We start from the raw sequence: 27081 nt of genomic DNA, 5'->3' as shown, positions 1-27081 counted from the left end.
AGTGGAACTGTGTAAGATTGAAATCACAGATTGCAGGAAAACTGTATCATGGAGGCTGTGGATCTCGTCTTTGCGCAATGCAAGGTGATGCGTTCAGTGCGCCGGGGTTCTCGCACATCTCTTCACAACGCAACAGCAGTGGCCTGCTAGTTTGCTGTTTGTTGTTAGTGTTCTGGATGGGCATTTTGTAACTATTTGGTCACCGCTATGTTTCTGTAGGGACCGGATTTTTAGAATGTAGGGGCATGTGATCATGCTTCTTCTGCTTATAAGTGATGGTTCTTTAGTTTCTACATAACGACGTTTTATGGGCGATGTCCTGCATGCGCCAGTGGAAAGAAGCAAAACCAAAATTACGTACTGGATACAATCGTTTAAGGTACGATGGTCTCGCTGACCCGTACACTATACGTTGGTTGGTTGGTTTATGGGGTTTAACGTCCCAAAGCAACTAAGGCTATGAGAGGCGCCGTAGTGGAGGGCTCCGGAAATTTCGACCACCTGGGGTTCTTTAGCGTGCACTGACACGTTCGTTATCCAGGGTAGAGTGTAGTACATAGCGATAAATTTGTAAGAGACATGTCGTATCGGCACCCCCCCCCCCCCCCCCCCCCCCCCCCTGTTTACATGACAGTACTTTGAGGTTGAGTATTATCAAAAATAGGGAGGCTTTCTTGTTCAGTACGCTTATCTGAGGCAGGAAAGTGAGTTTTGTGCCATACGTTATGCCTAGAAATTTATCTTCATTTTTCGCAGCTAGCTCTGTTTCGTTCAAGTGCAGGGTGGCATCTGCCAGTAAGCCTTGTTTGAGTGAGGAAAGATGGCCATTGTTCTCTGTGGAGAAAATCGAAAACAATTTCTCTTTGCCCATGTTCCCAGTTTGATTATTGTTAATTGTGTTTGTCTTTCCCGTGTAAATATATTGGATGATGTGCAAGCTTTCTGGAGATCATCTACATAAAGAGAATACATAACGGACCTTGGGATTATTTTACTACGAGATCTAATTTTTACAACAAAAAGTGTTGTGCTTAAAATATACGTCTGAGCCACTTCATTTACCTGAATAAAATTCCTCGACAGGGTTGAGCCTATTCGGACATTAAATGAACGGTTAAACAAGTAATATTTCAGGCAGTTCAACATTGTGCCATGCATACCAAACTCAGCTAAGTCCTGAAGAATCCCTAACCACCAGGTTGCGTCATATGCCTTCTCTAAGTCGAAAAAGACAGCAAGGCAGTGTTGTTTGTGTATAAAAGCTTCTCGGGCAGTATATTCAAGACGAACTAGGTGATCTGTAGAGGAGCATACTTTTCTAAAGCCACACTCATGGATATTAAAAAGTTCACAGGATGGAACAACAAAAGTTCACGACACTTCCAAAGGATTTAGCGAGAAAACTGGTAAGGGCTACGGGTCTATAACTGCAAGGAGAGGTTGGTGTCTTCCCGGGTGTAAGAAACGGTACACGAATAGTTTTTCTCTAGGCTTCGCGAATTTTCCCCGCAGGCCAAACTTTGTGCAGCGCCACACACCCACAGTTCTCTCACCAAGGCCCCTACTGCCAAAACGGCGCGCAAAGATCAGGATTGATTATAAAACATTTATTTCCATGTGATGGAATGGCAAAATATACAAGATATTATTCAGCGGTAGTTTTTATCTGAATCTGTAACATCGGCAGAGGAATATACGGTTGAGAGAGAATAAGCGACTGGTTTTTTGACACTCAAAATGTGACCAAAGGGAGGGGAAAGCCTCAGGGTGCTTGCCAGCGATTACACAAGAGGTCTTCACCCAGACTAAGACAGTCCTCTTTTTCAAACGTTCGCAAGCACCCTGAGGCTTTACCCTCCCTTGTTCACCACGTGAGTAGTCCAGGGTTTGACGGCATACCATGTGGTCAGGAATCGTGGCTTGATGGGATACAGTGGTCAAACACAAACGACGTTTCGAGAGCGCTACGGCTCTCGTGAACAAGGGAGCCGTAGCACTCCCGAAACGTCATTTGTGTTTGACCACGATCAGTGACCAGTGAATCACATCAAACCACGTGAGTACCCACAGAGGGGTGCGGTCACTGCGTCACTGAAGCATCAATGTAACATCGCGCTTCCGGAGTAATTTGCATTCTCTCTGGGCCCCAAAAAATGTGAGATTTTTTTTTTTGGTTACTGTCACTGCAAAAAAGAACCGGAAAAGATTGCCTCAAAATGACGCGGAAAGTAAACAGTTCTTAGAACGCAACTTCATGGGTCTTCGGCCGTTAAAAAACCTGCTTGGCCATAGCACTGCACTGTAAACAATGACGAAACAGGTCCCACACAGTAAATGTATGGGGCAGACTTGGCGATTAGGGGCTTAGACGATTGGGGGGACGGGGAGGTGGACGCACTCTTCTTTGTGCGCGTGCCTATGACGGTGTCTAAGTAATAATAATGAGTTTGCCTTGATATTAGCCTTGGATGGTGTCTAATTACCAATATTAGGTCTTGCTTGACAGTGACGCGTCCGTCACTCTGCATGAACATATTGGAGTCAAGTGGCGGCCATGAACACTTTTCTCGGCATGGGAAACGCAGCGTGTTGTTCAAACGATGGAATTATTTCCTCACGGAAAGGGAAATTCCTGGAATGGGACGCAAATAGAGGATTTCACCGCGTAATAACGATGCTAGGGGGAGTTGTCATTATCAATCCATTTACAAAACCTCCTAAGCTTACTATGTGTGACCGATCTGTGGACATGTCTGCAGCACAGTACGTTTTCTGCATTGCACATAATCCCTGTCTGAAGGAGTTTTACAAACCAGCGCGATGTTTTTGAGGCCGGTGCGTGCGGATACCACGTGCGCGTCCGCGTGGTAATAGGGGGTGCTTACATTGCACCAGATAATTCTCCAACGTCGTTCGCGGAAGCATGCATATGTAGCTAACTTGTGAGCAACTTTGTAGCGCACGCCCTTCTGAAACGATAGGACTTTACTGAGAAAAAGCGCTATCCAGAAGTTCTTAGAGGAATCGTAGTATCCGCTTTAAAGGATACCTTTTGCTGTTCAGATATCAGTGCGGGTGGGATTGCTTAAATCGGTGCGTGCAAATAGATGTTAATCCACTTACTGTACTGAAAACACGAAAAGTAAACAAAATCGTATTTCACCAGCTCATTTCTATTTCGCTCGTCCAGTGCCGAAGATTAGGCGCCACAAATCAGTACCCCGCCTTGCATACATACTGCGAAAGCTTGTATGCAGTTGTTGACTTGCCAGTGCAGCCCCAGCCGCTCAAATTGCCAACAACATAGTTCCGCTTACATGACGCTTACGGGAGCCTTTTCATCACACACACAAAAAAAAACTTGACTCCGGGGAGAGCGAGGGGGAGCTTAATTTTCAAATCTTTCCTGTTCTACGAGCACAGTTCAGTGCCAAACATGCCGGCACCCTTTGACCTGTTTATGAAAAACTCCTTGCCCCCCATCCAACCGCCGCCCTCAGGTTTCTTCTCTTCTGGTCACATTTTTGGCTGTGGCGGCAGTCGGATGTTTTTTTCTTCTCTGCCTTCTCGGTATTGGCAGTTTGAACAGCAGCAGTCACTTGCACTATAATTTTAGGCGAAACGAAAAATGTCGCTCTAGCTTGATCCTGATTAGCTTTCATTCTCTTGAACTGCTTTTCTCTTGTAGATTTTTCTCGATCGAAACAGTGACAATACTCACAGACATTATATTTTATATACCTTTCCCGAGCACATAAAAAATTAAGTTAGAACTGTACGTCCAACCAATCAAAAAGAGTGCAGCCAATTTGGTTGCCACCTCATATCCACTGCCGAAAATCGCCGCAACGTTTCATCTCAGTTGCGTTCCCCTCTCAATTTTGTATAGGGTAATTGTGTTGATTATGATTATTGAAGGATGTTGACGTCTTACAGATTCGATATTGCTCAATCACGTTGCTAGAGGACACTTCTGGAGGGGTTAACTTTTTTATTAACAATTAATAAAACAAAGAAAGGTACAAGCAAGAAAAACTTATTTACATTTGACTGACGCGTAGTTTAACGTGACGACACCAGCCCTCGGTCCCACCAAACAGCTGGTTTTAAACCCTATGTCTCCGCCCTCGGTGGGGGCAGTAACCAATCAGGTGACTTCACAAACATCCACCCAATAAATCAATCATTCGAAAAGATAACTAATTTCGACAACTACCTTGAAGATATGTACAGCCTTTGTCAAAAGTTTAGAGCCCAGGGGGTTTGCTTCTGAACACTATTGTGGCGCTCCTGTAGCACTAATGGAAGTCCTACGCATCGGAGGAAGCAGGACGAAAAATCTTCTTACCTTATTTGGGACGCTGAGGACGCATTACTAGCAAAGCAGTGTGGCCCAGAAGCAAACCCCGTGGGCTCTAAACTTTTGACAATGGCTGTACACTTCCCACCATCAATATTTCGGAGGATTCTATTTCCTCCCACGAGCTTCGCGAACATTCTCGTTTTCCCACGGTGCAGGTTATTTCAACCTCTGGCAAACACAGGTTCGAGGATAGTCACCTCTCAAGGTCCATCTGTTCAGTACCGTCACTTACAAACCGTCTTCATGCCTGCAGCTAGCGTGGCAATGCCCCGTTGACCGCGCCGCAAGCTGTCAACGCGCGCAGCCACAGACATGGGACAAAAGCCACGCGACGCGACGCGGATCCGCCTCGCCGCAAGAACGTGTACAATGGGATGCTGCCTTACGTTTGACCTTTCGCGTATTCCCGGAATCCTCCGCTGCCCAGATCTCCTTACCAGCTGGGTAGCGAGTGTGACTCACCGCCTTCTCTGCAGTTATGCGGAGGGCAGAAAGAAAAAAAACTCATTGGACATTACTTTATCGCGAACCTGGACACGGGAAATAGTGCACAGCATCGCGAACTTCACTATCACCATCGGTACGAAACAATAATTTCTGGCGCAAATTAAAACATAAAATATTACCATTTTGGATATCTCCTTGGCGTCAAAGGCATCATCATGTCTGATGCTATCAATACAAAAAAATAAAAACCACATGCTCGATTTTCGACGCTGGGCTCTTTCAAGTATACATGATAGTAACAAAAATCCTCTGGCGTTACCCAAAAGCGCACTTCGTTTTTGCGTCGTTTCCGGGCTTGAGCCGGGCTTGTGCAGTTGAAGAGCTGGGTCAAGTAGGTCAGGTTTTCATGCGGGTCCGGTCCAATCAACAAATTGTAGCCAGAGCAGAGCTCTGCAATGCTGCAATGCGCACACATGGGCACAGAAATTCCTGAGTCGACTGCAAGCCGACTCTAGAGCAAGCAAGTCGAGATCCCATCTTACGGTGGTTATTGCTGAGTTGTTGTGAGTTGTGAGTCGTTGTTTCAGCAGTAAGCATTGTAACTCTTGTGCATATGAGATCGAGCCGTGCGGGGAGCGTTGCAAGAGACATCTGTCTATATTTTCAGGACTGGCAATGCGAAATTCGATAAAATATCTCACAAAACTCTCAGCGGCTCATTGCATCCGCGAAGGGCCTGTGCCCGTGCCAGCGGTGAACTACAAAAGCAGAGTAAGGTTGCCGTTACCGTACCAGCGGAGTCCTCTGCTTCTGTTGTCCAAAGACACGGCCTTGATGCCTTATGCTGCCTCGAGCGCCCTCAGTAGTGAATATTTGCTTCCCTCCGCTGTCAAAAAGATAAAAATAGCTGAGCGGAAATCGTCGTCGCAAAACATATACGCGACCGACTTCGCTGTCGTGTCCACCCACCACTCACATCATCCACTCATTGCCACTCACGTCCACTCACAACCACTCATTGCTACTCGTGTCCACTCACATCCACTTATCAATCATGTTCACTCACCACTCGCCTCTATTCGTGCTTACATCCACTCACACTCTTCTCCATTTACACTGACATCCACTCACTCACACCCATGGCCACCCGTGCTGACATCCACCGACTCGCACTCACATTAACGTCAACTCACACTCACGACCACTCACTCGCACTCACACTCACAGACGTGAGTGTGAGTAAGGCGATATGAGTGCACTCATGAGTGAGTGTGCCGACCTATGCTAGGCGCGCAGCATTAATAATAGAGTTTGTGAAATGTTCATTTAGTTTGTCTGCAGTGAGGTTGTCGGTAACGATTTTTTGAGGCTGGCCTTTTCCCAGAACAGTGCCCGGTCATCTAAATTCAGCTTCAAACGTCCTGGTTTCGTTGGAATGACTTCCGGTGGAGATGTTAGCTGATTAGTACAGGTAGATGCTCACTTAAACATGGGTTGTCTAAGATATCTTGTTTAAAATCTGTAAAATAGAAGATGAACCTAGACAGCTCATTTTTCCTGAGCTAGAAGAACAATCGGTTGGTTTTCCGGTGTTTAGCAGACAAAGGTTATCACCTAAAGTCCTCAATAACTTGACCTCTAGTGTCAGTTTTGTCTCTACCGCAAAAGCTGTAGGGGACGTTAAAATCTCCGAATATTAAATATGGCTCTGGCAGCTGCTCTAAAACATCTTCTAACCCTTGAATGGTTGCCCTACGATGCGATTCCAAGTATATGCAGCACACTGTAACTGTTTTATGTACAAGGAGAATGGATGCTGCAGCTTCATTTTTAATTTTTCGAACAAGCTCACGAGCTGCTACATCATTTTATACTATGATGGCAACGCCACCCGAGTGCCGGCTCGCCCGCTCTCGCTCGCGCCGGAAGAATTTTATTTCTTCAGAATATTTTGTGTTCGGGTCCTATTTCGTTTCTTTAAGCACAAGGCAACCGGTGATTTTGTACTCAGGATGTCATTTATGTAGCAATTATGTAAGGATGTCGCTGAATTTATTTAGAAGTCCCCGTCAATTTTAGTGTATTTAACAGGATGTTTCATCTAAGAGATTACAAAATTTTTAAGAATAGAATTTTTGAGTTAGACCAGCGCTTTTTGCGGCATACCGTTGTCGGTGGCGTCGTGTACCAGCTAAGGCGGGTTAACTAGCAGGCTGGTTAACTAATATTGAATAGTCATCTGTTTAACTATTAATATTAAACTCCTTAATCACTGAAAAGCGTGTAGCGCATCGTAAACAATCAGTTCGCAGAATTACGGAAGCGCGCTTACGATCGACTCTGTGGCCTAACAAATTCTGGCAACATTGCCCCAAACTACAAGCGCTTTCGAAAAGCTTGCAGGCAAAGCAGCCTCTCCAGTGCACGTAACGACCTAGTCGAAATAGCCGAAATTTGTCGGTCCTAGCACCCAGGCTAACCGCGTTATCGAAATTCTAACAGCTGATATGAATATTGCTCACGGTGGGCTACACGCTTTTCAATAATTAAGGAACCCAACGGTAATAGCTAAAAAACTACCTATGTAATATAAGTTAACCAGCCTGATAGTTAGCACGTCTTGCCTTAATTCTGATGTACTACACCGCTGTCAGTGCGATGCCGGGAAAAGCACTCTTCTAATTCAAAAAGCCTATTTTTAAAAATGCTGTAAAGACTTAGTTTGGTTTAGTTTGGTTTATTGGGGTTTAACGTCCCGAAGCAACTCACGCTATGAGGGACGCTGTAGTCAAGGGCTCCGGAAATTTTGACCACCTGGGGTGCTTTAACGTGCACTGACATCGCACAGCACACGGGCCTCTAGAATTTCGCCTTCATCGAAATTCAGCCGCCGCGGCCGGGATCGGACCCGCGTCTTTCGGGTCAGTAGCCGAGCGCCGTAACCACTGAGCCACCGCGGCGGGGCTGTAAAGCCTTAGGTGAAACACCCAGTATATGCTATCTTAGATATGAAAAGAAAAACATGGTTGGTTCTAGACGCGTGAATCGGGCCTTTTCTTTTTTTCGCTCCAGTAAGTTCGGCTGTACCTCCGACGTCGACGGCACAGAACTACCTTGAACGCAGAGGCGCTGGAAGATCGTGGAGAATGTACGTTACTTGTTAGACTTCGCGGAGTGAGGCGAAGCTTTGGGGCTCGCTGACCTGGAAGTCCGCGCAGCCTTTGCGAGCAGCGCTAGCTGCTTCCGCTAGGAGCGCGGATGGCCCTGCCCCAGGCTCCCTGAGTGTGGCCTGGGCAGGCGCCGAGCACCGCTGTAATGCCGCGCCCTGCTGCACCACAACGGCGCAACTAGGACTTTTAACCAAAGAAGGTCGCTTTCGCGCTTCTCAGAAACTGATGTGACTTTTAGTGTAATTATTTCTTTTGCTATTTCCAAGGTTGGGCATGACCGTGAGTAGGCCGGATGATAGCGCTCAAGGTTGACACAAAGGTGCGGTTCAACTTCACAGTTTTCAGCAGGATGGTCGTGGAAAGCACATAAGGCGCATGTTTCTTGGCGTTGGCAGCTCTGCGAGCCATGGCAGTATCTCTAGCATTTCTAACATCGACGAGTGTTCGGTATGTATTGTTGGAGTTTGAGCTTCGTGCAGCCACAGGGTCGGGAAGTAAGCTAGACACAAAGGTGAGGACAAATTGATTCGTTTGTATTTCCTTGTCTCCTTTTTGTTCTATAGACATCAATGACATTTTGGTCTTTCAGTCCTTCCAGTAGTTCATTCTTAATCAAGTATTTTAGGCCGTCTTCTGGGATCCCTCCATGAACAGTGTTGAGTGATCTGTGGGCTGATTGTTAAAGGCATTTCTCCGAATGATGTGATTTCTGACCATTTCTCATATTTATGCTTGTATAGGATTTCGGGAAGGAGGTCTCTTTTTCCAGACTTTTTGATCTTATAACCTAGCCCTATACTGATGTTTTTTCGGTGCCTTCGCTGTGCATTGCTTAGTATTTTCTGAATCGTCTAATATTCTAGATTTGATATTGACTAATCGCCCTGAAAGTTTATCATTCCTTACTTATCTCCGCGAAATTAGCGATCATAACGTTTTACATGCCACCTTCACCTTTGCCACCGAATTGCGCCAAACGTATCAGAAAACGATCCGCTTGTACGATAGAGGTAATTACGAGGCTATCAACAACCAAGTGCACAATATTTTTCCAATTTTCGAAACAGGCTTTCAATAACGATCAGCTCAAGATAACTGCCAAACTTTCAAAACAAAAATATTAGAACTTGCGTCTCAAGTTATTCCCACCATGACATTTTGTGCTAATCGTCATTATCCATGGTTCTCGAAGTCATTAAAAACGCTCGAAAACATGAAAAAACGGTTATTCCGAGCAGCAAAACTCAACCCCAGCGCATGCGCTTGGAATAAATATTACGAGGCTGAGAACGTGTATTTGCAATCCGTTCGAAATTCTAAACGCACATATTTTGGTGTAGATCTGCCAAAGATCTTTATCAACAATCCATGAAAATACTGGCAAGTACTAAACCCCCAGAAGACACGCACTATCACTCTTACTAACGCACTTGAACAAGAGGCCAGCGACGTTGAATGCGCAAACATATTTAACACTGCATTCGCATCTGCTTTCACTAAAGAAACTGACACGCCACTACCTGATACAACTGCATATCCAATACCTCCAATGCCTTTACCTGCCCCGCCGTGGTGGCTCAGTGGTTATGGCACTCGGCTGCTGACCCGAAAGAAGCGGGTACGATCCCGGCCGCGGCGGCCGAATTTCTATGAATGCGAAATTCTACAGGCCCGTGTGCTGTGCGATGTCAGCGCACGTTAAAGAACCCCAGGTGGTCGAAATTTCCGGAGCCCTTCACTACGGCGTCCCTCATAGCCTGAGTTGCTTCGGAACGTTAAACCCCATTAAACCAAACCAAACCAATGCCTTTACCCACAATTTCTGGACGTGGAATCGCCTGTATTATCGAAAATATTAAGATATCATCCTCAGCAGGCATTGATGAAATAACCTCGAAGCTCTTAAAGAATACTCGGCACGTCTCTGCAGCATACTTATCTTTATTGTTCGCGCAATCACTTCACACAGGTAACATACCCAACGACTGGAAAGTGGGGAAGGTCGTTCCGGTGTTCAAATCAGGTAACAAAGAATCACGCCTTAACTATCGTCTCTTCTCTTTGACTAGTGTACCATGCAAAATTATGGAGCATGCTATTTTTTTGCATATAATGCATTTTCTTGACTCGAACCATTTTTTCCAACAATCTCAGCACGGATTTCGTAAGAGTTGCTCCTGCGAAACACAATTAGCCATTTTCGCTCATGATTAGCATATAAATCTTGATTCTAACCTTGAAACCGACGCAATCTTTCTGGACTTTGCTAAAGCCTTTGACAAGGTACCTCAAAAACGCTTACTACTAAAACTTTCCCTGTTAAATTTACACCCTAATGTATTACAATGGCTAAAACAATTTTTAGCAGGTCGCTCCCAGTTTGTCTATGTTAATAACCAATCCTCTAATTCACTCCCAGTAGCATCAGGCGTTCCTCAATGTTCAGTGCTTGGTCCCCTTCTCTTTGTTATATATATCAACGATTTACCCATGCATGCTTCCTCTAACATCCGCATGTTTGCCGATGACTGCGTCGTCTACCGCACAATTAATTACCCATTCGATCAGCTAGCACTCCAAAACGACCTAACCTGCATAGGAGACTGGTGCAGCCAGTGGCTCATGGAGCTTAACCGCAATAAATGCAAACACGTGTCATTTCAACGCAAACGCAAGCCCCTTTTGTTCCCTTACGCAGCCTCTGGCGCTGCAGTAGAATTGACCAATTTCTATAAATACTTGGGCGTAACATTAAGCCAAGATCTAACCTGGAATGCGCATGTCACTAACATTCTATCATCAGCTAACAAAATCCTTGGTTTCTTGAAACGGCATTTGCACCATGCACCGCCACACGTTAAACTTCTTGCCTAGAAGTCCCTCGTTCCAACAAAGCTAGAACATGCATCCCCCATTTGGAGCCCTAACCAAATCTATTTGATAACATCACTGGAATCGCTACAGAACCGAGCCACTAGATTCATTCACTCATGTTTTTTGATATGATATCAGCATATCATCTTTAAAAGCTGAGTTGAGCCTAACAAACCTTGCCGGTCGTCGTCGTATCGCCAGTATGTGCTTATTTCACATGTTTTTTACAGCTCATTGCGTATTCCACCCTACATTAGCCCTCCAGCACACATTTCACAACGCCTTGGTCATCCCCTGCAAGTTTCCCGTCCACAGGCTCATACCACAACGTTTGCTGCGTCATTCTTTCCTCGCTCAACCAAAGAATGGAACGGCGTTCCACACGACGTCACTGCAACCACCTGTCCATATTCATTTTCGAATTGTATAACGGCCATATTTAACGAATAACATCTTTATACATTAAGTTTGTTTTTATCTGTACCCACCCCTTATTTAATACCCCCTAACTGGGGGTCTTTAAGGTAGTGAAGTGAAGTGAAGTAGTGCGGAAAAATCGTCTTGTTGCTAAATAGCTGGGCGGTAACGTCGGTGCGCCCTCTTTTAAGAGAGCGGTGAGTGGAGAGAAGGAAAGTAGCCATAAAATGTGTTTTTGTCGACCATAGTGCAACAAGGGGACGGGATAGGACCTTGCTAGCAAGTCCTGCCCACGCCAGCTGCACACACCGCTGTTACAAAAAAGGACGTAACTCAAAGTGGTGCGCCATATGAGGTTAACCCTATCCGCCCATGAAGGTAGAAAAAAATTGAGAAGGGGGTAGGAGACAGGAAAGTTGTGAGAAAGCAGATAGGAAAGTGAAATATAGAGGGGAGGGGAGGAAAAGGCGACTGCCGATTTCCCCCGGTCGGGTCAGGCCGGAGGTGCCGTCTACAGGGGGCTGGGGTCAAAGTGGTGCGTTGAGTGTGCCGAGGTGCCTTCAAGGTCAAACGCTTGGCTTTGGCTGAACCACCAGAATTCCCTTTTTGCCGAACACGGCTGAGCCACGTACAATGTCACCACTGCGTCTGCATGTTGCTAACGCTCCTGCGGGGCCAACAGTATTTTGTTTTCCGGACACATATGTTCGTTGACGAATTTAGGATCCGTTTCTTCAAATCCCAGCGTCAATGCGAGCAGTCGTTTTTTTTTCGCCAACAAAAATCTACCTTGGTTAGCCCATGAGGCAAGCCGTACAACGATATTTTGTGGTCCTTTAGCCTTTTTATCTGTATGATGTGCATTTCAATGTAATGGTTTGACAACTCTGTGGACAAGCACGAAGCGACTATCTCAATAACCTTATTAAGGTCCTCATTGTCAGCAACAGTTATGACCTTCAGCTGGAGGTTGCTCTTCTTTTGATGTCTGAGTTCTTTGCTTAGAATTCGGTTCTCATTCCGGCACTCAATGCTCAGTTGTTTCATGCCATCAAGTTCTTTTCGGAGGGTCTTAACTTCAGCTTTGCATTCTTCGAAGTTCTTGTTGATGAAGCCCGTTCCTGTTTAGACCGACGAAAGTTCTGCCTGTATACGAGGTCTGTTAGAAAAGTATCCGACCTTTGGTCGAAGAAAAAAAAAACATGCATAAATGGAGCGTTGGAAACCTAATAACACTCTATTTAGTCTCCTTGGGACACCACACACTTCTCCCAGCGGTGCTGTCATTGTTTTAAGCATTCCGAAAAGGCCTCTTTCGGAATGGAGTTTAGCTCAGCTGTTGCAGCGATAATTTCCTCTCTTGTCTGTCTGAAATCGCACTCCTTTCAATGGCCTCTTGATTTTGGGAAACAGCCAGAAGTCGCAGGGGCCATATCAGGAGAGTAAGGAGCCTGTTGAACTACAGTAGTCTGGTTTTTCGCCAAAAAAGTCTGAATCAAGTGCGAGGAATGTGCAGGAGCATTTCGTGATGGATGCGCGAATTTCCTGTTGACCTCAAATCCGGTCTTTTGCGCCGCACAGGATCACGTAGGCGACGGAGGACATCCCTGTAGTACTCTTTAGTCATTGTTTGACCCTGTGGTGCGTACTAATGGTGTACCACACAGCGGGAGTCAAAGAAAGCAGACAGCATCACTTCGACGTTGCACCGCACTTGGCAGGCCTTCTTTGGTCTTGGTGACGTGGAATGCTTACACTGTGACGACTGGGATTTGGTTTCCGGGTCGCACCCGTACACCCAAGACTCGTCACCAGTGATTATGGTGTTCATGAAGTCGGGGTCACCGTTTGTGGAATCCAGCATGTCCTGTGAGACTTGAACTCGAAGTTGCTTTTGCTCCACCGTGAGCAGCTTCGGCACGAATTTCGCCGCAACTCTTTTCATGGCCAAATCTTCGGTGATAATGGAATGTGCTGAAAAAATGGTGATGCCCACCTCTTCTGCAATTTCTCGGATAGTCATACGATGGTCCCGCATCATCACTGCGTTCACTTCGGCAATGACCTGGTCATTTCGGCATGTTGATGGCCGACCGAAGCGTGGCTCACTCTCCACCGATGTGCGGCCGTCTTTACACCAGTTGTACCAATGCTGAATCTATGTGCTGCTCATAGCATCGTCACTGAAAGCCGTCTGATATTCCGAATGGTTTCAACTTGGCTGTCGCCCAGTTTCTAGCAAAATTTGATGCAGTAGCGCTGCTCCAGTCGCTCCGCCATTTTTCTTGCAATAAAAAACCGACGATAGCACTGCGCACTATCTCACTCAAACGCTGCGTCCCAGTGACTGACGCTATCGGCAGGCGGGAAAAAATTCACGCATGCGCACGAAGGTTCAAGGTCGGCTGATGCAAGCGCTCTTGTTTCATATCCATCAGGTGTTCGCAAAAAAAAAATAGGGTCGGACGTGACAATATTTTAACAGACCTCGTAGCTGTGTTCGATGACTGCAGCTTTTTAACCTCATTCTTCACTTCTGTCACTGCTTCCGTGAACCTGGAAGGCATGTCAGTGAAAGCACTGTAAATCTATTTTATACTGTTTGGTGCCTTTTCAGCGAGTGTGTGCGAAAATTGGGTTAAGCCATCAATAGTTCTGCTTCTCTTTCAGGCAGGTTATATCGCGTACAGCCTTCAAAAACAGGTATAATAGCTATGCCACTAGAAATTTCTGTGCAGCCATTCAGCCATAGACCACATAAACGTAAGAGATGATTTGTTTTCACACGTGCAACAAGCGAGGACAGCGATTTAGCAGAAGTGGCAGCCACAGAATCTGGTACTGCTATGAATGTGCCTTGGCCAGTGATTCGTTGCTTTATACAGACGAAGATGACGCCTCCAGTCACGGCCGCCGCTGTAGAAGACGTCCAATGTGCATGCGCGTAGCTGATCTTGCTGCTGTCTACAGTTTCATATCGGATGGCTGCAATAAGCGAGGGCATCGATTTAGCAGAAGTGGTAGCCATGGCTGTCAATAACACTCTGAATGATCGTTGGCTGGTAATTCGTTGCTTTATATAAGCGAAGTTGACGTCTCTGGTCACTGGTCGCCGCTAGAGAAAATCAGATATCTTGATGATGGCGTATTATGTGCATGTGCTTTGCTCTTTATCATCTTGCTGCTGTCGACCGTTTCTTATCGGATGGCCGCAACAAGCGGGGACAGCGATTTAGCAGAAGCGGTAACCACGCCCAGACTATAACCAACCCATATATATAGCCTTCATTGATTACGAGAAAGCATTCGACTCAGTGGAAACCTCAGCTGTCAAGCAGGCATTGCGGAATCAGGGTGTGGAAGAGTGTTATGTGAAAATATTGGAAGATATTTATAACGATTGCACAGCTACTATAGTTCTCCATAAAGTCAGCAATAAAATTCCAATACGGAAAGGTGTCAGGCAGGGAGACACGATCTCGCCAATGCTCTTTACTGCCTGCTTACAGGAGGTATTCCGGGGACTGGAATGGGAACAGTTGGAAATAAGAGTTAATGGAGAATACCTGAGTAATTTGCGATTCGCTGATGACATTGCCTTGCTAAGCCACTCAGGACAAGAACTGCAAAGCATGATCAATCAGTTAGACAGGCAGAGCAGAACGGTGGGGCTAAGAATTAACATGCAGAAAACCAAAGTAATGTTCAACAGCCTAGCAAGGGAACAGCAGTTCGCAATTGGTAGCGAGGTTCTGGAAGTAGTAAGAGAATATATCTACTTATGGCAGGTAGTGACCGAAGATCCGGATCATGAGAGGGAAATAACTAGAAGAATAAGAATGGGGTGGAGCGCATATGCCAGGTTCTCTCAGATCATGAATGGCAGCTTACCAATATCCCTGAAGAGAAAAGTATACAACAGCTTTATTCTACCGGTACTCAACTATGGGGCAGAAACGTGGAGGCTAACAAAGAGGGTTCAGCTTAAGTTAAGAACAACGCAGCGAGCTATGGAAAGGAAAATGATAGGTGTAACGTTAAGAGATTGGAAGAGGTCGGAGTGGGTGAGGGAACAAACGAAATGGGCTTGGGCAGGGCATGTAATGCGAAGGCAAGATAACCGCTGGTCCTTAAGGGTAACGGAGTGGATTACAAGAGAAAGCAAGCGTAGCAGGGGAAGGCAGAAAGTTAGGTGGGCGGATGAGATTAAGAAGTTTGCGGGGATACAGTGGCGGCAACTGACAAAGGACAGGGTTAATTGGAGAGACATGGGAGAGGCCCTTGCCGTGCAGTGGGTGTAGTCAGGCTTGTGATGATGATGATGATGATGATGGTAACCACGGGTGTCGGTAACGCTCTGAATGTGCCTTGGCCGGTAATTCATTGCTTTATATAAGCGAAGGTGACACCTCTTGTCGCTGGGCGCCGCTGTAGAAAGGCATATTTCTTGATGATGACGTCTGATGTGCATGTGCGTAGGTCCTATTATGACTCAGCTTGCGACCCATCGTTTGGGGGAATTAAGGGACGGAGCCATCAAGTAATTACCCGTTTCCGTCAGGAGCCGGCCCCACCGTAGAGAGCTCGCCGCAGTTGAGGGCCGCGGCGTCGCAAGGACCGCATGCGTTGTCGGTGACACGGAGCCGCTTGCACCACTGTTTCTGCACTACACGAATCAGCAGCGGGCTTGCAACTTAACCTGTCCCGTTCCCTTGGGTTGACTGTGCAACGAGTGACTCCGCCTGATACAGTGCTGTGCAGCTTTGTTTGGTGCCCTTCTTGAGAAAATGCGCCTCGTGTTGGATTGGCCACCGCCTGATGGAGAAGTAGAACCTTAGGGGATTTAAGGACGGTGCTGAGTGCGATGGGACGCTCTGGGCCCTGTCGAAAAAGGCTCATCCAGTCGCTCGACGCTATCAACTATTTATTCTTGATTCTTCGCTCATCTTTCTTCAGTATGTAAACTAGTTTCGTAAAAATGCCATTAAACCCGCGTGTTTCCGTTTTCCTAAACTTCGAAGCTTCAGTATTTCCTCAGCCCGGAGACTCAACACGCTGCCAAACGGAGCCCGGGTTCGAGATAGCCTGTGCGCCACGACACTCCTTACGACCTTGGTGCTGTCGACCGTTTGTTATCAAATGCCTGCAACATGCGAGGGCCGCGATTTAGCAGAAGTGGAAGCCACAGCTGCCGGTACCGCTCTGAATGTGCCTTGGCCGGTGATCAGTTGGTTTATATATGCGTATATGCGAACATGACGCTGCTCTACAGTTTTAGTATTTTGCATGTACTCCTCGCCCAGTTAATCGCACAGTTAATCATTGCCCCGTTAATATCTTGCGGCAGCTAAACATGGTATTATACGAGGCATCATAGACGTATTTGCATCACGTTTCGTCCTTGCTTTAAGCACACACACTGCGGACTACCAGCCTTCTTAATGCTGCGCTTGATGACACGAAGTTTGGGCATGCATGTCTGCACTTCAATTCGGTTCCATCTTGTCTCTGACTAAGAGCGTAAGGATTGCACAACTGTGTCTTTTTGTGTGTGTCGATGTTTTCGTGTGTGTCGATGTAGCGCCTTGTTTCACAAGCTAACAAGCAGAACGAACTAATCCGGCAACATACTTTACGGAACTGAATAACCGCTGCTTGTTACAGTGCATATTGTTCTTGAATTTATTTCGCACTGTATTCCAAAACTGCCTTGGGTTGGATTTCAATATGGGTGTAGAGTAAGTATGATGAAACAGCAAAGCTTGGCGGACTTTAAGACACGTAAGTAAGCAGCAGCGGCTGCTATCCAGGCTGATCACTACGTAACATAACGGGATCTGCGAGATGCTCGAAAAAGCCTTTTCTTGCGATGAGGAAGACAGTTTAAGTGCCTGGTAAGCCAAATTGCATTAGCATTCGAGCGTGTACGTGTAACCGGGATACATTTGTTTATTGATTTCGATATTTCTGTTTTCAATAGGCTCCAGTTTCTTTGCACTGTACGAACAACGCACTCAGCCGATGATCTGGAAATAAATGTGCAAAGGCTGTTATATATAGTTATCTTGAAAACTGGTTGCGTGTGTGCGTGTCAATCAAACAAAAGAATACAGTGAAACGATGTCGTAGGGACTGATGCCAGGAATTAGCGCCATCGGAGACGCAATGTCAGTACACAGACGAAACCGGGCAGGAGTGACATGTGCTGGAAGCTGTGTTAGGTCTAAATCAGAGCATAGCTGGTAAAGAGGAGACGCTGAAATGGGCAGCCATATGGCCAGAAATCCCCCGATAATCGCACCAATGGAGATCGAGATAGTAGTGTAGGCCACCGCAGAAGTTCGTAAAGCTAAATGGCGCTCGGGAACTCGCGACAGAGCCTCATTTTCTAAAAATATATGCTAGTAAAACACCAGAAAATTTCGAAGGCAGATATCGCCGGAACACAAAAACTCTCAATTTCACAATTAACAAACGAAGACAAGTATGTCCACGCGGTCAGTTCTTTAACTGTAGACAGTTTTAGCTCTCTTTTAGCTGTAGTTAGCTGTAGCTGTCCTTTAGCTGATATTTTAGCCGAGACACCTTCATATCGGAAGCCCTCGAGGTCAGACTATTTCGCAGGTCAGATCGCGTTCTTATATGGCACTTTGTGCTGTGTTTGGACTGCAGTACGGGGGCTACGTACACCAGGAGGCGAGTAAACTGCTTTTGCTTGACAAGGGTGTCTAGCTCATCCTTCTGTGACGCTTGAACAAGATCACTGAATGAGAGTTGTTTGCTTTGTAGTTCATACCGAACTCTTTATCAAGGGTCCTAGCAATAAAGACTGAGCTCCATGTACGCGAAAAAGTAAGCGACGCAACGAGGCGACGACGGCTGGCTGTTTGCGCCTATAACAGGAGTCACATTATTTGAAAGGATTAAAATTTTGGGTAGAAAAATGCCAAATAAAATGTGTTTACAGCTTTGTCATTGCATGTCATTGTCACGGGCGCCGCCAGGTTGCCTGAACGTGGGGCGCACACCTGTTTGAACCTCGCGCGCTTTCTGACGTCAAACGACGCATACTCGCTAAGCCTAGCAGCACAGTAAACACAAGCAATCTGAAACTCTGGGGTGTTTTATCGCTAAAATTTTGTGGTTGAGGCAAGTTCATAGAAAGCGAAAGCTTCGTGCGCATTTAGTTTGCCGTGAACGTGGGGCACAGCGTCGCGACAGCGACGAATCGGTGAAGCAAGAGGCCGGGCCAGAGCCGGCAAGAGGCCCGGTAGTGACGTACGCTTCCGGATTAGCTGCTATTGGCTAATCGCGTTAGCATCTTCCGGGCGACGAGCGAAATTTTCTGTGAGTGCAGATTCGAGCGACACGACAAGCGAAACGGGCATTTCACTTCGCGCGACGGCGTCGCTTGCCGCTGTCGCGTTCGCTTTCGCCTGAGTTTTCGCGTACATGGAGTTCAGCCTTTACAAAGACAGATATCGCGACAACTGGGACATTATCTACAAGACAGTGGATGGTCAGGAAATGAGGAATGTGGTCACAGTCAGGTTGGGTTCTGGCGAAGCTTTCTTCGATGCGGTCCCTTTTCAGGGATCGATCAGGGTTTTCAGAAGCAGTACTCGTACCATATGCTAACGGTTCCTAAAATGTCACCTCTGTTTCAGCGTCTTATTCTGTGGGATATACGCCCCGTCCGCGCCCCGAGTCACGAGATGAGCGCGCATGCCGCCGGGCGTGAGGAGAGGGGGCACGCGGCCACTCTCCTGACTCCCAGCTCGGACGTGACGTCACGCCTACGCACTGGCGTCTTAGGGACGGGGTAAACGACTCTCCTTGAGTGCAACCGGTTGCCCAAGGGGGGGGGGGGCAATGTTGTAGGGGTTAAAAAGGGAGATCTCGCGGCGGGAACGGCTCTCTCTCGCCGCGGTGCGACTGCCGCTTTGCCCTGCCGACGCCCTTCCTGCCCGCGCCTCCCGACTACCCAACGCCGGTCGACGACGACTTGGTAAGCTACTGAACCTTATATTATCGGATAGAACATTCTTCCGCACTGTGCTTTGCCTTGTGCTAGGTTAATAAACTGTTTCCTAGCGTACTCTGTTCGTTGCCTATTTCGTCCGAACCCGCCGTGGCTGTGCTTTGCGCCATGGGTTGGGGACACGAGTCGCTTACGAGAACGCCCGCGCATAGCTGGCACGGAAGCTCGCCTTCCCGGCCGGATGCGGAGTGACCCCATAATTTTCAGGGAGGTCCCGGAGCCCCCGACTGGTAAAAAGTCGGGAATGACGTCGGCCGGAGTTTGAACATGGCCCTGACCACCCCAGTTCATGGTTACTACCCTTCACCTTGAAACTTTTCGTCACAGTGCGTACGACAGCTTCGGTATGGGGCTATAGGTCCGTGGTGGCGCCAAGCACCATCCCCTGAGACTCGAGCCGCCCTTGTGGGCTATCTGTGTTTCCAGTCGAGAGGTATCTATGGCCCTGGAGGTCAAGCGGAGAATCCTTCTTAAGAATCTTTTAGACAACACACCAGAAAGAAAAAAACCTCTTCCCAAAGAGGCCAAGAAAACATGCTCTATGGTTTCAGCTCTATGGTTACAGGACTTGATTCTAACCCGTACCGTGATGGCCGCGTTTCTGCAATTTTTTGTAAGATGGGAGCAGGGGGGTAAAGCTGAGCTAGCAAAGCGGTCCACGCATGTAAGTCGCCATCTTGGACGCCATCTTACAACACACTATTGTGGCCAGCACAGTTTTCTCTCGCAAAGTCAAAGGTGGGTAAAGTTTAAACTTGAATTCGGAAAACTGCGCCAGAGAAAATAACTATATGTCACTCTTACGTGTATTTTCAATGTTGGAACACATTTTGTAATGTTCAGCATACTGATTGTGGTCGCTTCTTTTAATATCGGACGACTGTGAGCATGTTCACGGGTAAACTGAGTAAACGCTCTCGTAGTTTCGGTTTTAAACTCCTTTTTTTATTTATTTATTTATAGATACTGCGATCTTGTACAGATCATAGCAGGGTGGGACAAAACAAAATGCAAGCATACAAACACACACAAATTCACAACATTTACAGGCACTTTTCAAACAGAAGTAAAGAATTTTGATTAACAGTCTCTCTATTAAGTTTATTCCAATCAGTAATTGTCCTCGGAAAAAAAGAATATTTAAAGCAGTTATTTCGCGCGTTCAAAGGGGTGATTGTTAGTGCATGCCTTTGTCTCGTGTTATAACCTGAGGAGTAAGAAAAATAATTAGAGGTATCAACTTTATAATGTCCTTTTATAAGCTGGAAAAAAAAACTTTAATCGACAAACACGATTGCGCTCAGTGACGGGGGGTAACCCACTTCGCCTCACGAGCTCACTTATAGATGCACGGCCATATGAGTTAAAAACAAATCTAGCCACTTTATGCTGTATTCGCTCTAATTTCTGAATGTTTGTTAACGTGAAAGGGTCCCAAATGATTACGTCATATTCTAGTAATGGACGGATGAGAGAATTGTAGGCCAATAGACGAACACTAGATGGGGATGACTTTAGGGAGCGCCTCAAGAAAAATAGCTTCCGCATTGAGTCTGCTTTCGAACCTGATTTCAGGTTGCTTAAAGGGCCCTGCACCATAATCTGAGTGCATTGTTTTGCTTCCTTGTTGTAATTGTTTAGTTATGGCGACGCTATTACCACCGGTCATAACACGCATATTTCTGTATTTAATATTTTAAGTTGCTCGAGAATCAAAATCATGGCACTGACGGCGTCGTCACACAGCGGTGGTCTTTTGCATTTTTGCAGCGGATATGACTTCAGCTGGCGGACGATTATGATTGGGTGAACAACTAATAACAAGCTAATTGTGTTCGTGAGCAAAAATATGTTATGTTTTGTTGTGTACTTTTATGTTAAATTGAAAAAAACTAGCATCTTTTCTGACGCAAAAGCATTTCAAAGCTTGTTAGAAAAAAAGCCCCAGCAGAGGCGCTGGCTATTACTTTGCATCAAAGATCTTCGTGGCCTGCTGCTGCGCCGCTCTGCCCAAGCTCCGCCCACAACCGGTGTCGCACTTCGCCGCCGTGCAGCAGTGCCTGAGCGCTGCTTGGCTTGGTATACAAATATCGCAAGGAAAGACAAGATCGCCTTGTTATCAGAAAGACTGCCAGCTATACTCGAGCAGCGACAAAGCATGCCTGCTTATGTTGCGAGCTTACGGCAACGGCACCGCTCGCGGGCGCTCCGGGCGACGAGCTCTGCTGCTGCCTGGCTGCCGTGGTCGTCGCTAGGCCTATAGCTCGTTTCGCGTCGAAGCCACAGCGGCCGGCGCTTCGGAAGGCGCCTGCGCTATAATAAAAGGCCTACTCTTCACACCGCTTTTCTGTCATCAGCATTATCTCGCAATAAAATAAAAGCGTGGTCAATATCCGCTACGCCCTCAGCAGCGGAGCTAGCGGGCGCCAGTCGAGCCGGACCCCGTCGGGTCAGAGGCAGCTGCGAGGCGGTTCTCGCAACAAATTCGCTCGTGCCACAGTTGTCCCTTTTACCAGAAACTCGGTATTGGCCAGTGGCCCAGAAAAATGATATATTAAGGCGAAAGCCTTTAGTGCCTCATCGTTGTAAGCAGCAGTGGTCGACAGAAATGTCACGCTTTTCAATTGGTCGAAACGGCCGTTACGTCACAGTGCGCGAATTTCAAACGGGGCCAATTGTACTTTGGCGGCTATAGCCCTCGCCCTAGCGCATACCCAAGGGAGCATCATCTTCAGCGATTCCAAAATGGGTATCAATAATTTCGCTAAAGGGCGAATTACAAACATCTCCCTTAGAATCCTTAACGTAACCAAATTCTCACCAAATTATTCCCAATTGATATGGGTCCCAGCCCATTCGGGGAATCCGGGGAACGAGGCAGCCCACAATAAAGCCCGAGGTTTCGTCGACCGGGCAGTGGATGAGTCTGGCTCCCTGAATTTCACGAAGGACTCCATGATCACATATCATGATCTCACCAATCATTTTAAACTAGAGAGGAGAATTTTCCCCCCTCCAGACAAAAGACTTACTAAAGAACAAGAGGTTACGTGGCGTCGTCTACAGACGAGATCGATACGCACCCCATCACTCCTCGCGCACATTTATCCAGATCTTTACAACCCAAACTGCAAACACTGTGGCCAACGTGCTACCTACGATCACATCCTGTGGGACTGCAAAATAGAGCCACCTCCGGGTGATCTAGTTACAGCTCCTTCTCTCGAGCGGTGGGAGACCGTGCTGGCTAGCTCTGACCCCAGAACGCAAGTTTTGGCGGTGGAGTGGGCTGACAAAGTCGTCGAGGGCTATGTACTCTCGACCACTTAACGCGACCTCTTGCCAAGCTCTTCCCGGCGAATAAAATGTTTTACAATCAATTGTCACCATGCAACCAATTTGAAGGGATCGTATAGTGATGCTCTAAGTAAGCGGGACTGAGCTTAGTTCATTGCTTAATTACCCAATTGGCCTAATTAACTTTTCTAGTCAGGGCATATAAATAAATAAAACCGAGTAGGAAATATGTCGAGCTCGGGAACCGAACCCCAGCCTTCGGCGTGCGAGACGAGCATGCTATCCACTCCACCATGCCAACTCGATGGTTTCGAATGAACAAAGGCGCGTCTAGTGAATACGGTGTCTTCGCTCCCTCTCATCCTCCTCTCTTCCCTTCCGGCGAGGTTTAGGTGTCCACCGAGATATGAGAGACAGATACATTTCCTTTCCTCAAAACCAATTTTCCGACGAGCGAGGCGTAGAACCGAATGGGCGACGGCGTTCTATGGACTCCCTGGCACCGTTCCAAGACGCTGTCGCGTTCCACTCTTAGAGGCGAAGCTTAACATCTTAACCACACATCAGTGACCACACTTTAGGTAAAAAAATTGCCCCCCTGAATTTTGACGGGTGTTCACCGAGATATGTGAGACAGTTACTGCGTAATTTCCTTTCCTCAAATACAATTTTCATTTTCTTCATTACGGGCCCTCTTTGTCTTCTTTCACTCCCACTTCCTCCCTTCCTCTACGGTGCGGTTCAGGTGTACACCGAGATGACAGAGAATTACTGCGCCATTTCCTTTTCTCAAAAAGCGTTGCGTTCAAAGGGCAAGGCATCGCGTCGACCGGGTGGTGGCGTTCCGTGGACTCCGTGGCAGCGCTACAACTCGCTGTCACGTTCCACTCCTAAAGGCTAAGCTTAAGCGTCGTTAATTATCAGTTAATTAGTATTCAGGCCTTAATCAGTAATGAATCATTAATTAGTGATGTAATCACTTAGTAATTAGTACTCAATTATATGTGACGCAACCAGTGCCACAGAAGCAGCGAAAGTGGTTCGGAAAACGCTTTCGCCTCTACGCACTTTAGACAGCCAAAGTGCCCCCTGAATTTTTTCTCATTTTCCTATCCCAGGCTTTATTACTTACGTCAAGAACACTCTTTAGCTCGTTTTTATGACGCCGGCAGACGGGATCCCGTCTGCCGGCGTCCAGGCTGGCCGGCCGGCAGGCTCGGCTTACTTCACGTTCGCACAAGAAAATACAAAAACAGTCATGCTACCTGAAAGGATGCTTTCTAGATTCGAGCAACGACAGCATGCCTGTGCTAGAGTGGAGCTTTCGGCTCCTTCGCTCCGTCTCAGTCTAGCGCCCATGTGCTTGTAACCATGGAAACGACGCCGTCAGCGTCAGCGGAAACGTGTTACAGCGACCAGGAAACAATGAGAAGCTATCTTCCGGGACGTTTGGTGACGTGCTCGTGCACGCTGTTTCGATTGGTCTCGCCGCGTGTCGTCATTGGGTGAGTGAAACGGCAAATAGAAGACCGGGAAAATTTGAGTCGAGGGAAATTTTTTGTTTGCTTGTATTTTGAAAATTCATTCCTTAATAACTCCCGTTCTAGTGCACCGATTCCAGTGATTCTTTTTGATTCGGTGTCTGCGTGTCATGAATAAATCATCTAAAGCATATGAAAAAAGCGTTGCTGGGCCCCTTTAAGCTACGGGATCAACGCACTTATGCAAGGAGCTGCATACGACAAGGAGTCACTCGCGCTCTCGAGCACCGCGATGCCACCTTCGTGCGTTGTTGGATGGCAAAAGCTCCAAAAGGGTCGGGCGTTTCTCATCATTCGTGAATAAACGAGGGAAGTGATACATATGCACATCTCGCGACAACTGTGTACTGCAAAGCGTGTGAACGAAAATCTCCCGCTCTCGGAACTCTCTTGAAAGGCGGATGACACGAAGCGAATGAACCTTGCTGCCGTTTACTTTTTCACGGCATTCGGCTTTCTTAACGTCATTCCCTCAATCTGCTTGACAGAGTACAGATTAGTGCTACTTATAAAGGATGTAGGTGTTCTTGCTTAAAGGCGTTTTTATTACGTTTTTCAGCACTAATGAATGCGGTAATTCAAGGTAATACAGTTGAAATGAACGCCCGGGCAACGTTAACGGCACAAAAAGAAGGACATGCGCAGTCTACAAACTGTTTATTAGACAGAAAAGAGGCACACTTATGATCTTCAGCTCAAGCATGTGTCAGCGCATTATCGCTCCGAACACAGCAAGTGACAGGAAATCGGCATGAAAACAGTATAAAAGTAATCGCAGGACCCTTTTTATCCCGTGTGTATAAAGTACTAGCGGCACTAGCTTCTCATAAATGGGTTTTGAAACCAAATATAGGAATAAAAAAAATCTCAGCATAAGCAGTGTCATACATTGGAAGCAAAAACAAACAGAAACTTAAAAGAACCAACATAAAAGCAAATAATAATAAAAACTCAACCCAGCAAGTTAACAACCAACCAAGCACCCACAATTCAGTGCGCACAATGCTAGATATGAAACGAAGGTTTCTCGAGCGGTACATGTTGTTTCAAGCATTTCTGCCTCCAACTTGTTACAGTCGTTCGTGATGAAGCTCTGAGCGTTGCTGCGTACGAAAAATCCCATTATGAGCTCTTCCCGCGTCAGAAAAGATATGGCACCGTCTTCCTCGGCGAAAAACGATAAAAAAAATGCGAGAGGCCCGCGGTAGTTTAACAAATGTTCGACATTTAGTATAACAAAACGCTAAACATTCAAAACAAAGCAGGCAGAGCAGTTGCTCCATTCGTTTTCTTTGGGAATTGTGTTCGCCCTTTCGGGGCGAAAGCAAATTTTCGACGTGTATTTGCACTCGGCAGCAGAGGACATGCAAAATACCGCGTGCTCTACGGAAGAAACACGCTCCAAGCGCGTCATTATCGCTGCACTTGCCTTCAGATAACAAATCAGAAGACGCAACCCACCCATATGAAATTACAGTCGGTATGCGACACTGCATACAATTGAAAATGGTCCAAACACGGCGATTTTCCCGTTGTTTACAGCAGTTTAGAGCAGTCGAGAGCTACTCTGCATACCGCCATCTTCCCACAGACTACGTTGCCAGGTTCCAACTCCGTTCTTTGTCCAGATTTAGCAAGTGTCTAAACAGCTGGCAACACACACAAACCGTTGGATCATGGCGGCGTTCATGCGTTGCCCACTGGTACGCATGGGCCAGCATGGGCTCAACGGGCAGCTTTCTCTCTAGAGCTATGAATGGGAGGGCTCGCAAGAGAGGGTCAGCTCGACCTCCTCTCCGCGTCTCCCGTGCTCCGCTCCTCCTTGCCCCGCCGCGCATCTTCGTGCGACGAGGAGGCAAGGCGAGGGCCGCCATTCTCTCCCTGAGCGGCGCCGCCTTTATAAAAGGGGAAGAGCGCTCACGGGCGGAGAAAGCCATGCCTCGGACACAGGTGGTCGGTGCGCTCCTGTGGCTCGCAGCGGCGGCAGCGGCCCGCGGTGAGTGGCGGCTCTTTTCCTTGCGGGCCTGTCCGTCGCAGAGGCCCAGCCTGTGTATGGTGCACGAGCGTGTGCAACCAACTTCTGGCGAGGTTATGGAAAACCGGGCTGCGGAAGGGTATACTCGCGTTGATTGCACTACCAACTCCGGTAGTAATAAGAGAGTAATTCTTCATCATCATCCACCCTTCATACGGTTACAAAGGAATGCTAGACTGCTTCTTCAGAAACATCGTAGTTGACGAAACATTCGTCCTGTTCTCGGGATCAATTTCGAAACCGTCGTCTGTCCGGACCGATCGGTCAACCAACATTCAACTGCCAGGTTTCTGAAGAAGTTTCATATGCAACCGTGGGGCTGTGTTTGGACGGATGGAAATGATCAATAATTTCTTTATTAGAAATTTACTACACCTGGGGGATTCTCCTTAACTGATCGGTCTGTCACTCCTGCAGTGTGCACATTGCTTCGTACACAATGTTTCATATGAAAGGCGGCGACAACGTGCGGTATAAAAACAGGAAACGAATTGCTCGATTTATCCCTTGTCTTTCAGCATGAGCCAAGTTTATTGTGAAAGACTGCCAAAGACGTCCAAGACAGTCTTGTACACCATACAGAAAAAGTGACTGGTTACAACTACATTTACTCCATCTGAAATGTAATTGATATCAGTGGCTAATTACAGGCCCAAAAATGTAACCGGACAACAACAGAAAAGTAACCGATTACTATTGGTTTACTTTCCTTCCAACTTTTATCGGCAGAGCACAAATTTACTCACACTACAGTGAACCATCGTGGCTTGCTTGAAATTTTGTTATGCGCTATGAATTTACAAGAGGAGGCGTTTCTAGAAGTTTTCGGCGCCCCTTTTCCCCCATTTACTCGTAAAGAGATCAGCAGGCTACACCGAACACTCTCTCAATGTATG

The 27081-nt window shown here is 46.9% G+C and overlaps 1 protein-coding gene across 1 annotated transcript in view; it reads left to right on the top strand.

The window, feature by feature from the left end:
* The first annotated feature begins 25902 nt into the window (after positions 1-25902).
* The window catches only part of LOC149349327 (uncharacterized), a 221513-nt gene continuing 220334 nt past the window's right edge, over positions 25903-27081 (top strand). The window contains exon 1 of the mRNA XM_089575436.1: positions 25903-26146. Coding sequence (XP_089431562.1) covers positions 25903-26146 — 244 coding nt within the window. The remainder of the gene's footprint in view (positions 26147-27081) is intronic.

Source organism: Amblyomma mixtum, chromosome 3 (assembly GCF_055824585.1).
Source record: "Amblyomma mixtum isolate Tamu chromosome 3, ASM5582458v1, whole genome shotgun sequence".
Lineage (NCBI taxonomy): Eukaryota > Metazoa > Arthropoda > Arachnida > Ixodida > Ixodidae > Amblyomma > Amblyomma mixtum.
Note: the sequence above shows the minus strand (reverse complement) of the source record. Positions and strands in the feature narration are given on the sequence as shown.